Source organism: Boleophthalmus pectinirostris, unplaced genomic scaffold (genome assembly GCF_026225935.1).
Source record: "Boleophthalmus pectinirostris isolate CB_2022bp ecotype Guang Dong unplaced genomic scaffold, ASM2622593v1 HiC_scaffold_1, whole genome shotgun sequence".
NCBI lineage: Eukaryota > Metazoa > Chordata > Actinopteri > Gobiiformes > Gobiidae > Boleophthalmus > Boleophthalmus pectinirostris.
In genome coordinates, this window is record NW_026570970.1 from 32521605 (window position 1) to 32535008 (window position 13404).

Genomic DNA, 13404 nt, shown 5'->3' on the forward strand with positions numbered 1-13404 from the left:
CTGACGTGCAATCAAAACTGCACATAGGCCAAGGGAATGTGCAATCAAAACTGCACAAAGGTCAAGGGAACGTTCAATCAAAACTGCACACAGACCAATGGAATGTGCAATCAAAACTGATATGCAATCAAAACTGCACATAGTCCAAGGGAATGTGCAATCAAAACTGCACATAGGCCAAGGGAATGTGCAATCAAAACTGCACATAGATCAAGGGAATGTGCAATCAAAACTGCACATAGGCTTAGCGGAGTGTGCAGTTAATAATAGAATACAAGACTGTGAAGAGCTTGCCTGTATCAAGTGACTTAAAGGTCCTGTTGGTGCCTCACAGTCATACTTAGTCTCTTATTTATTTATGTTCTATGGTGGATGTTTGTCTGGTGCGTATGTTGCTTTGTTGTCTTGGTGTTAAAGCATGTGTCTGTCCCAAGACAAATTTCTCCCATGGGATTCAATAAAGGATTATCTGCCTTATCTATATATACTGCATCTGAATTGAAAATTGAATTGAAAGAGTCACGGCCATGCACAGATCATCAAGGGCTCAAACTAAAAAAAAAAAAATGGGGCACGCATAGAAAACCTGTGGGGTATTTTAATGAGAAGGCAAAAATTTATGCTAACTGATAGAGCAGGTATCCTTGTGTTTGTTGTAAAGACATTTATAGCACTCTGAGCTACTGCACAGGTATGATAGTCACTGCTTTATGTCAAAAACTGCTGCAAACTACAAGTATTTAGATGTACTTCTACTTGTAGTTCAGACCTCTACAAACATGTTAGAGGTTAAATAAATGTGATTCTTGAGCTCAGTATCAGTTCATATTTCAGTCTTCTCTCCTGTGTTAATGCTTCTAAAGCTGTTTACATTGTACACACTGTTAGACTTTGGTGTAAATTAACGGCCAAATTCCAATAGTATTTTACTGTTGTTATAGTAAACAGTACTCTATCGTAAAACGCAATGGATTCTGGGAGAAAAAGCGGTGGGAAAGTGGATAGTGGTAGTATACATCAGCTGCAAAATGAGCAAAGTGACAGTCTTGTTTTAATTACTACTGTAAATCTCCGCCTCTGAACAGATTCCTACTTTTTAAACTGTTGCAAGACTTTCAGGTTTTATGTTGTTGCTGTTTTTTTTATTGTTCTATACTCAAGCCTTTTTAACCTTCTCTTTATCTCTCTTCTCTTCTATTTTTCCATAAGCTCTTATCTTTTTTTGTTTATGTATTAACACAGTGTCATCAATGTTTTTAGCTATTTTAGTTTTTGTTTTTTTATGTTATAGAGGGCGATTTCTTAGATTTCTGCACATACTTTCCAATATGTTTTTAAATTGCAAAGTGCAAATAAACTGAATGGAACTCTGTCTTCCTCTCCTTTCTCTCTTCTCTTTCTCCTCCTAACCCGCTCTTTCTTCCTTTCACTCCCTCCCTCTCCGCTGCTCTCTCTCTTCTTTCTCTCTTCCCTCTCTCTCTTTTCTCTCACTCTCTTTGTCTCTCTTCCTCTCTTCTCTTTCCCTCCCCTCTCCCTCTGTCACTCTTCTCTCTTTCTCTACTGCATCTCTCTTTTCTCTCTCTCTATCCCTCTCTTCTGCTCTCGCTCTCCTCTTTCTCTCTCTTCTTCTCTTCCCTGCTCTCTTCACCTCCCTCTTTCCCTCTCTCTCTTCCTCTCTCTCCCTCTCTGTACATTTTCTCTTTCTCTCTCTCTCTCCTCTCACTCTCTGTCTCTCTTTCTCTCTTCTCTTTCCCTCACCTCTCCCTCTGTCACTCTTCTCTCTTTCTCCACCGCCTCTCTCTCTCTTCTCTCTATCCCTCTCTTTTGCTCTCGCTCTCCTCTCTGTCTCTCTTGTCTCTTCACCTTCCTCTCCCTCTCTCTCTGTACATTCTCTCTCTTCTCATTCTCTTCTCTCTCTTTTTTAGTAAACGGCGCAGACTTGATGGCCGACCTCCAGGACCCGTATTTGGTCAGCGTTCACCTCATCGCAGACCCGGACCAGGGCAGCTTCCTCCAGCACGCCACGGACGCCGCCCTCTCCTGGATACACCCGGACCTGCAGCTTTTCCGCGTCTCCGAACGTGCCCACCGTTCCAAAAAAAGACCCCCGAACCCCACCTCCCAGCCCGCTTTAGCCGTCATCCTCTTCCTCCAAGAATCCTACGGGGGCGAGGAGCATATTTTATCGTTACATCGCGCTTTGCAAAGACCACCGTGGCGTTACCATCACACAGAAAAAGTCAGCAACGGCAAACGGATGCTCCCGCTAACTCCGAGTAGCCAGGATTTCTTCACTCTGACACCCGGGACTCCTTTATGGGCGGTGAGACAAGTCCACTACGGCAAAGAAATAGTCCGATTCACATTTTACTGTCGATATGAAAACTATATTGACATGGTGAGGCTGTACAAACTGTTGCTACAAAAGCGAGTTGCTCAAAAGAAGGAGGATTTTTGTTTTTTCGTGGTGTATTCCAACGCAGATTTGGAGATTCAGTTGTCGTTTAAGAGGCTCCAGAAAGGCCAGGCTCCTTTGGTCTTGGACTCTTCTCTGTTGGAGATCAGAGTGAGGGACGTGGGGGCGCTGGTACCTCTCCTCCCCCACACGTGCAGACCCATCAGTGACCTGCGCTGGCAAACGCAAGACTACGACGGCAACAAGATACTGCTCCAGGTAAGAGGGATAATAAGAGGGATAATAACTACACATTAGTCTTTCAAAGTGCTTTCCAGACACTCAGTTTTATCTATTATTGATTCACTCCATAAGTTATTGTAGCCACTGCTGCCTGGTCCCTCTGACCACCTACACTCACACACCACATTCATACTCTCAGCATAAAGATTGGAAAACTATCAGATCCAGTGACCCACAGGTTGGTGTTGCAGTTCAAGCTTCCACAGATGAATGTCGTTGTTGTGTCCTTGGGCAAAACACTTACCCCCCTCACCCCTGGTGTCTGTGTACACTGATGTATCAATGTGTGTGTGAATGGGCGAGCCTTGATGTAATGACCTTGTGTGTCTTGCTATATTGCTATATTGCTGCGCTATTTACAACTGTGATCATTTACCATGACCATTTACAATTAAAAACAACGGATGTAACAATAACAGAAATACTGTGATATTGTATTGTCAAAATTCTTACAGTAATATCGTGGACCATCACAATATATGGAATTACAAGTCTCTTTGTTTAAATTAAGAGTTATGGTGCAGTAATAGCTAAAAAAAGACAGAGGGAACTACATTGACCATGATCCTTTGCTCCATTTCAGTGCAGACTACAAAAAGAAATAACAATTCTAAGCACTTTTAAGTCTTAGTTCTTTGGATTAAGTCTTGTCAAGGCATTTTAAGAGGAAAATGGAGCATATTAACAGTTTTGTTAGCCTCCACAAAATATCGCAATAAATATCATACTGTGAGATGTATATCGTGAAAATATCGTACCTAGAGATTTGGATATTGTTACATCCCTAATCGTGAGCCTCCCCACCATATCGTGAGCTTTCCCGTGATATCGCAATAAATATTGTACCGTGAGGTTCATACCGTGACAATATCGTGAGACTTGGATATTGTGACACCCCTATTAAAAACATCTGAATAAATGCATAATAGAGGCAAAGCAAAGCAATACTATGGGCCCTCTACCAGAAAAGTTACTTAGAGCACCTTTAACATTAGACATGTTCTTCGCATTTGACCCATCCTTCAACCGGTGCTGTCAGGAGCTATGGGTGTATTGGCAGAGCACCCAGGGGCCCATCTGATCTCGGACCAGGACTAACTAGCTGGAGGATTAGACTATTGCGCATTATAATTAAGAGGAACAGGATTACAGCAATCTGCTCGTGTCTCTGGTTTGTAAGTATCAGTTTCACAGAGGAGCAGTGAGGAGTCAAGCCTCTGAAAGTGTAATCTGATTACTCTGTGTCCATTACTGAGATTGGACCAATACTGATACTGTTATCTAACCTGACAATAGACAGATGCAGCTGGCTTTATACCACCTGGTCCTGTTAAAGAGGGTTTATTCTAACTACAATTACAACAACAGTGAATCCTCTCCTCTGCTCCATCTGACCTCCTTCTCTCGTCTACTCCATCTGACCCTCTCCTCGACTCCATCGGACCCTCTCCTCTGCTCCTTCTGGCCCTCTCCTCTGATCCATCTAACCCTCTCCTCTGATCCATCTGACCCTCTCCTCTGATCCATCTAACCCTCTCCTCTGATCCATCTGACCCTCTCCTCTGCTCCATCTAACCCTCTCCACTGCTCCATCTAACCCTCTCCACTGCTCCATCTGACCCTCTCCTCTACTCCATCTGACCCTCTCCACTGCTCCATCTAACCCTCTCCTCTACTCCATCTGACCCTCTCCTCTGATCCATCTGACCCTCTCCTCTGATCCATCTGACCCTCTCCACTGCTCCATCTAACCCTCTCCACTGCTCCATCTGACCCTCTCCACTGCTCCTTCTAACCCCCTCCTCTGCTCCATCTGACCCTCTCCACTTCTCCTTCTGACCCTCTCCTCTGATCCATCTGACCCTCTCGTCTCCTCTATCTGACCCGTCTCTCACGCATGAAGAGGTTTTGTCCCTCCTACGCAGAAGAAACCAGACTTGAATATTGTCGCCTTCTTTCGAGTCTGTAATTTTCAACATAATCATAGTTCATTTTTAAACAGAAAACCAAAACAGAACATTTTCACATGCACCGCTGTAGTAAACATCAAGACCAAAGTATAGGTAATTTTCTACTTGTAAAAAAGAGAGATCAGGAGTCTAACCCACAACTTTCTTACTGAGACAGGATAACCACTCTGCCACAGTCACACAGAGAGAGCATGCACTGGCTCAAGAATTGAACCCTCACCCTGTAAATAGTATGCAGTTACAATTTAGTCAGTGATCTATATGTGAGAGGAGAATCCAGGCATCATTCGTTCATTCGTTTTTCATAATAAAACCAAAAATAAGAAAATGAAAAGCAACTATTTTCTTCATTATTTGTCTCCAAAACCAAAATGAAAAAACAGATGATTCGTTTTTTTCAGTTTTCGATTTTGTGTTTAAATGAATAATGGAACAAACGGATGATGACTTCAACTGAGATGCCAGACTTCTGCACCGCATACGGACTGAACCAGGACTAAACCAGGACTAAACCAGAATTAAACTGGTTTCAGTCCTGGTCTCAGTCCTGGTCTCAGTCCCGGTTTGGTCCAAGTCTGGTCCTGGTCTCAGTCCTGGTCCTGGTCCCGGTCTGGTCCTGGTCTCAGTCCTGGTCCTGGTCCCGGTGTCAGTCCTGGTCCTGGTCCCGGTCACAGTCCTGGTCTCAGTTCTGGTCTGGTCCTGTCTCAGTCCCGGTCTCAGTCCCAGTCGCAGTCCCGGTCTTGTCACGGTCTCAGTCCTGGTCTGGTCCCAGTCTGGTCCCCGTCTCAGTCCTGGTCTCAGTCCTGGTCCTGGTCCCGGTCTCAGTCCTGGTCTCAGTTCTGGTCTGGCCCTGGTCTCAGTCCCAGTCTCAGTCCTGGTCCTGGTCTGTTCCCGGTCTCAGTCCTGCTCCTGCTTTGGTTCCGATCTCAGTTCTGGTCTCAGTCCTGATCTGGTCCCGGTCTGGTTAAAACACAAACCCTGTTCTTCTCTCAGACAGAAAACACTCTGTTCCACCTTGTGATGTCATGGGGGTAATACAGGAAGTGCTCCACTGTGTTTTTAAACTCCGTACACCTTTACTAGAATCATTTGGATCAGTTGAGCTCTGGAAATGACTTTTTTTTTACTGAACTAAAGGTCAAATGCAGCTGTTAACTTGAAAACTACCGCTTCATGACATCTCAAGGTGGAACAGAACATTCTGGGCTTTGGAGATGTAGACAGACTAATAAAGGATTACTCAAACATGGGTGAATGAAACAAAACACAAGTCCAGGTATGTTTTTGAGGAGGTAACAGCATTCTAACATGTCTTAGTGCTCACAAGAGTCAATTTTGTGTAATATAGGACCTTTAAATAATTTTTTGTCAAATTTTCTAAGGATTTCAAAATCTAAATATTGAAATAAACAGCGAGACAAATATCATATTGGCTACAACTACACAAACTTTTGACCATTTCTACAAATTACTATAGATCTCCTTTTAATTTGTTATGATGGAGTCAGCCTTTTTTCCACAGTAACTATGGTTCAGAGGCACACAGCAGGGGGTTCTGGGTAGTGTAGTGTGTGTGTGTTGGGGTGTGTGTGTGTGTGTGTGTGGGGGGGGGGGGCAGCAGGGGGTTGTGTGTAATGAGGCTGTTGACATGGGGAAGATCAGAGCCAGATCTTAAAGCCTGGTCTCAGATAATCCAGGTCAAAGAGAGACTTGACCCTAAAGAGACAAACACGAAACAACCCTTCACCCACTAACACCCCGGACTGAACTTCAACTTGAGACTGGAGCTTTTTACACTGCACAAATGCAAAATGACATTTGATTCTCATGATCTATCAGCTAATCCATAGTATGAGATTTGGAGAGGAGTTCATGAATCTTATCATTAAAGCTGTGGTACCTGAGTAAATGGTGTGTTTTTCCCAGAGTATTTTGTTAGGGCAGCACTTTGTGACAAAATGAGATTGATGTGCTCTGTCTGGAGTTAACAGTAAAGTATTTTTATTTCTCTCCAACCTGGTAAGTCCCAAGTAAGTGCCAAAAGCAGCACTGTGTTCCACTTTGACATCTGGAAAGAAATGTTCTAAAGCCATGCACATGCCCTAAAATAATAATAATAATGCATTGGATTTATTTTGTGCCTTTCAAGAGACACAAAACACTTAACATTTTATTATTCATTCACTCCACACTTAGTGGTGGTAACCTGCTGTTGTAGCTGTTGTGAAAAAATAATTAATCTATTTGCAAAGCCTGGTGAGTTTTTGGAATATAGGCAAAGGTTTATTCTTGTTACAGCAGTTATGGACAGGGCCTAGACCTGCCCTGGCCACAGACCAACAGCCTCTCTCAACCAGCAGTATGTCCCTACTCTATTTGACCCCGAATGTTACAAAGTTTATTTAGCCTGAGATGACCAGAGGACATACTTTTCAAACTGAGAAGGTGACAATTCCTACTGAGGTGTGGCCAGATGTGCTTGATCTGATTTGCCTCCATATTCACACATTTGTCACATCCTGACAAGATCAGCAAGCAAAAGGGAACAGGAGTGTTTACATTGAAGGGTCTTTCTAACTTTAACGTTAACTACCAAACCAAAACCGAAGGACTTTTAGTTTCAAGACCAATGTGTTTCTATAGGATAAACTCATCACTATTTTAATTAATTATTATTTTAATTATTTTAATTAATTAATCATAATCAGTATTTTTCCTGTGGAGATTGGATAGAAATCACATCCATTCACACAAAGACAGATTGAGAGAAATCTTTCCACAATATAAATTTCCGTCACACACACCACATTCATACTAGACAAGGTAGGTGGACTGTCTTGCCTAAGAAAATATCAACATTTTTGCTATATTCATTCCACAATTGCACCTGTTATTCCATGAGGTCTCCCATTCAAGTACTAACTAGGCCTGACCTTGCTTAAATGGACAGTTCGGAATTTTAGACATAGGATCTCATTTCCTAGTGAGCCAGAGTGTTGGAGACATGTGGAGGCACTTTTTAAAATATTCCATTCAGTCTTTGTATTTGCAGAGGTCGCTGGTGCAAGGCTAGTGCATGTCAATGGCCATAGTTAGCTTGCCACTAAAAACAGTCTTACCTACTCCACAAAACACCTAAAGCAAAACAATTACAACCCTAGACAGTCTATGTGAATGTCTGTGTCGATAGAGTAATTTTAGAAGTAAAACCAACCTTGCATTTGAAGGATTTATGTCTGAGCAGCAGCAGTGAGTTGTACTGATAGAAATCTTGGCAGCAATGGACTGAGATATGAGAAAATAGTCCCTCAACATGTGACGATTCATGTGATGCAAGGTTAGTTTTATTTCAAACATTATTCTGTCAACACAGACATTTGCATCAACTGTTTGGTGTAATAATAGATTTGCTTCGAGGGAGTTATTGGAGTGGGTAAGACTGTTTTTAGTGGCAGGATAACTATGGCCATAGACATACACTAGCCTAGCACCAGCGACCTCTGTAAATACAAGGACTGGAAGGAATTTTTAGAAAAGTGTCTCCACACGTCTCCAAGACTCTGGCTCACTGGGAAATGAGGTCCTATGTCCACAGTTCCGAACTGTAACTTTAACTTGTGTTAAAGGGCTTCACGCTGGGTGAAAATAGGATTTAAAAAATAGATTTTTGTTTGAAAAAAAAATCCAATTGAAAATCTGTAATGAGAAAAATGTTGAATAATCTTTTACACATTCCCCAGCTCTATTTGAATGCATGGAGAAAACAGCTACGTAAAGATGCATTGTTACTACTTCACTACTACTACTACTACTATTACTACTACTACTACTGTTACTACTTTTACTTACTCTTATTTTTTCTCTCCTTATTCCACAGGTTCAGGCTCCTCTCTTCAAACATCGACACACCGACTCTTCTTTCCCTCACCACGAATCCACGTCTGCTCCTTCTACCTTCACCCGCCACAGCGCCCCCTACAGGCACCACCATCACCACAACCACCACCACCACCGCCGACACCCCAACCGCTCCGCTTCCCTGCATTCTAGAGGCCTGCAAACTTCACAAATGTCCATCCCTTTGGCCTACGACTATCTCAACCCCAACGACGAATGGTCCGAGCACAGATACATGGATCAATACACGGAAGAACTGAAAAACAACCATTCCGGATCACTATTCTCCCTCCCAAACATAACCTCTACTCATTCTCTGGACCTATCTCGCAATCAGCATCGCAAAAACCTCCCAAAAACAACTTCTAGTGAGGCGTATTCACTAGTCCCGCCTTTCCGCTTAAACGTTGATGCTCTGATTGGTGCGGAAGAGACAGACGTAGATACAGGAGACAAAGTAGCAATGGATTTATCAGTAGTTTCGGCGTACATTCAAGCTGGACTGAACTTAAATGGAAGACCAGTCTCTGCTCCTCCTGAAGAACTTGTCCCATCAAGATCTCCGAGTATACCAGATGTTAATGTTACGTACAAGGCAGCTACAATAGGAGGCAGGAGTGGCGTGAATCGGTCAAACAGTATGGTTGTGAATGGGAAATGCAGTAGTAGTAGTAGTTTTGGGATGTTGTTGGGACAAGCCGGTCTGGATATAAGCACGACGCCCTCAGTGAGCAGTGTGTCCATAAACCATTCTGATAACTGCAGCATCGACGACGACAAGATAGAAGAAGAGGAGTTTTATATTTAAAGTGCCTATGACAGGTTAAACTACTCATTTCACTAAAACACAGTTAAGATCGTTATATTTAAGATTTTTGCAAAAACATTCACACTTGTTTCCCCAGTTTGGCCATTTTTTTAGGTTTAAAATTTCACTTGGTGGTTGAAAATCGTTAGCCTGATTCATCAGCCGGTTTCACCTCGTGGAAACCGCCTGACCTCACAGCATTAGAATTCGTTCGCTCGACGGTAGGTGGTACCTTTTAAAATTTAACCAATTGCTGCTATTTGGTCGTGACCTATATAACAGGGCTAACTGGTGTATTAAGCTTTTCCCAAATCCTGTAGGAAGAAGGGCAATAACGTCTTTCCCCTTGATAAAATCCACCAAACATTCTCCGGCTTTAAATCCTCGAATCGGAATCCTTGACAACACTGAATGTATGACTCTTCGCTGATTGGCTGGTGCCTGAACTCGCACTTCCAGGGTTTTTGCGAACTGTCTAGTGTATTTTGATTCCTGACCTAGTGAAATTAAATAAAATTGAGCAGAGGCACTAGGTGGCGCTAACCTGGCTTGGACATTGTGACATCGTACTAGGGAAGTCCATAACAAAATTTTTATCTGATAAATACAAATAAGAAGACACCTTTATTTTGTTGAAATCATGTTTAAAGTATCAGGAAAATGTGTTTCATATGTGTGAATTGTGCATACATTTTAGAACTCTCTACTTCGTGTAGTTCAACATATTTTTCAACTTTTCTTTGCAAATTGCTTCTTGATTGGTGTAAAACTATAATTTATATTTAGAAAAGTTACAGTCTCACCAAATTAAGACAAAATTTGAGAACTATAATAACCTGTCTTATGTTTCAGGATAGTGTGGACAGGGCATTCATGTGTGTTAAAGCTACCATCTGGAATTAGATTGGCCGACTCTCCCCTGTTACATTCTCACATATCACCACTAGATGAAGAGACAGAAGAAGACCAGAGAGCGTAGGGCCGTGTTTCATTTCTCTTTTTTCGCTTCCTTCGCCTTGATTCCTCTCCTCAATTCTCCATTTTTCAGCTGCCTATCAATCATATTAAGTGTTGTCCCAAAGCAAACCATGGAAGGAGAGAGTAAACCTGAGGGAGGCTTCAGGAGCAGACATCAGAAAAAAGAATCAAACTTTATCGGTCTTAGTGAGGAGTTTATATCCTCTCCTCACTTTGTCTCCTCTGTGGGTGGGACTTCCTCACCCATTTCCTGAAGAATCGAGGAGAAGAGACAAGGGGAAGGAAGCGAGGAAAGGGAAATGAGATGCTGTCCAGGTGAGGGAATGGGAACAGGTTTGTCATCTGCCATCTACTGGTGAAAAAATTATAGTTTAAAAAAAAAAAAAAAGTAGAACTAAGCTATTTTCAAAAATAAAGAGTCTTTCAATCTTTCTTCTCTCTTTAAAAAAAAAATTAAATCATATAGCATTGACAGATAATAAAAAAGACAGTTAATTAGAGACAACAGATGCTTCAAACACCCCAGAATACACATTTAACCATTACAGGGACAATGAGTAATAAGATAAAAATATTACTTATTTTAGCTTTAAATGACATGTGTGTATTTGCATTTTGTTCAGTTCAGTAAGTTGTATTATAAACTGCGTTCTCATAACATCACAATGTTGTAAAATCTGTATACTGTATTTGAAACAGAGCAGGAGGATAGGCTCTGTGTCTCGGCAATCACACTGTTAGCGTCACTACTTCCTGTCTAATTGTATGTATATGTATGGGGCTTTTGTCAAGTTGTACTAAAATTTATACATATTTAAAGATAAGGCATTGGACAGGGAGTTGTGGGTGGATGACAATGTTGTTAAATGTTAAAAAGTACCCAAATGAAATCAATACTTCTGTGTTGAGAAAGAGAGACGTTTATGTCTCAATGCTAATGCTAATTTTAAGGCATAATACATGTTAAAACAATACCACAAACTACCAGGGATGTAACAATAACGGCAATATTGTGATATCGTATCATCAAAAGTCTCACAATAGTATCGTGGACTGCCACAGTATATCAAATTACAAGTTCCTTTGCTTAAATTCATGGTTTTATAGTAGCAACAGCTTATGAACATTGGAAACTACATATCCCTTGATCCATTTCAGCACAAACAACATGAAGATATATGTTTTTTACTTGAATTCTTGGGATTATGACAGAAATAATTCACACTAAAATCTTGTGAAGGTATTTTAAAAGCAAAAAAGTGTCCCATCTACAATTATTTTAGCCTATTAGCCAAAATATCGCAATAAATATAGTACCGTGACATTTGGATATTATTACATCGATACAAACTACACATGAAAACAATGGATAGTCTTTACTTTAATACATAAAAAAATGTAATTGGTTGTTTTTTCACATTTTATGATTTTAATAAAAGTGACTGTTAGCTTTGGTACACAGTAAGCTAGCTAGCGTCATATTGTTGTTCTGCTTTATGGTTCATATCTCTGTAAATACTGCACCTATCCACATGTTTTTTGGGTTTTTTTGTAAATAGTGTATGTATTTTGCATATAGATATAAGTCAGACTTGTGTACAGAGTCTTATGTTAAAATCACAGTATCCACATATATGTACAGATGCACGGTATAATAAAAAGAATATTTAATTTTGCCCTGATGTTGAACTGTGTTTTGTTTTTGATTTTTTAGGGATGAAAATAAAAAAGAGGGAGACATTTTTTACATTTTATTGGTTTGAAAAAGGTCACAGAAGAGCATGCCCAGTGACTATTTTCGACTGTAAAGTCATAAAAACTGCCCTCAAAACGATCCATGTTACTGAATTCTACAGATATACAAACAACTTTTTCTGTTGGAGGGCCTGCCACCTGTTTCACTAGTCCAAGTTACGGGTCAGATCTATGGAGAGACGACCCCAGTCACGGTAAGAATGCATGTTTTTTCAAGCTGTTTTTGAGCGGTTATTGAATGAATGCAAGATAGACAAGTGTAATGCCATGCTGCAGAACATTCCAGAAAAATTCTAGGGTGGCAGAAAGGTTACATAGTGCCCATTTTAAAAAAAAAGAACTGTTGAAAATGTGTTTTAATGCCAAAGTCACCAGTCCATTTTGATCCGAGCCTTGGTTTGCCTTGTTATTGTGCAGTGAATGAGAAAGTCTAAAATGTTTTAAACTGGGGCGGTTCGAATTCAAAGCAGGAATCCAGTGGTTTTGTTTAATTACAGAGAGTTTGATTTCCCCTGTTATTTTGATCCGACCAAACAACAACCCCAGCTTTGATTTGGAGTAAAAACGAGATGTCTATGTGGCAAATGAAGCACTCAAACGAATAGCACAGTTACAACTTTGGGATCAAGTATTTCAGTTGTAATTTTGGATTTACAAATCATTTTATTTTCAAGATTAAAATTTGGTTTAATGTACACCATTGAAACATTCTGATCTATATTATAATCCGTTTCCTCATCACAAACATAGCTGGAGTTTAATACGCAGGCCCTGTATATTTAGGCTGAGTTCTTCCCTGAAACTGAAAAAACTCCACCTTATGATGTCATGTGGTAATACAACAAGTGCTCTACTGTGTTTTTAAACTCCATAAACGTTCGCTAGAATCATTTCGATTATTTTAACCCTGGAATTAACAATCTCTTTTGAGTTCGAGGTATTTGTTAACTTGAAAACTACTGCTTGATGACATCACAAGGTGGAACAGAGCATTTTGAGCTTTGGAGATGTAGACAGACTAATAATAATGGGTTAGTCAAACGTGTGAAACAAAACACAACTCCAGGTATGTTTTATAACATGTTTTTTTATAACATGGTTTAAAGCTCCTAAGAATCCATTTTGTAATAGGACTTTTAAATTTAATGATTTAATTGAAAAATAAACTTCTAAAATAACACAAGAATCATTGCTACTATTTGCAGAGATTCAGTTTCATTTTGATTATGATCAATTTTGTGTCCATACAGTAGAAACTTTTGGGCTTCTTGTCTCCATGGAAATATTTTTTCTTTGCC

The 13404-nt window shown here is 40.6% G+C and overlaps 1 protein-coding gene across 1 annotated transcript; it reads left to right on the plus strand.

The window, feature by feature from the left end:
• The first annotated feature begins 967 nt into the window (after positions 1-967).
• On the plus strand, positions 968-10089 carry LOC110162150 (protein FAM124A). The gene is made up of 4 exons (XM_055150758.1): positions 968-996; positions 1900-2674; positions 8546-9360; positions 10071-10089. The coding sequence occupies exons 1-4, from the start codon at positions 968-970 to the stop codon at positions 10087-10089; spliced, it is 1638 nt and encodes a 545-aa protein (XP_055006733.1).
• The last annotated feature ends 3315 nt before the right edge of the window (positions 10090-13404 follow it).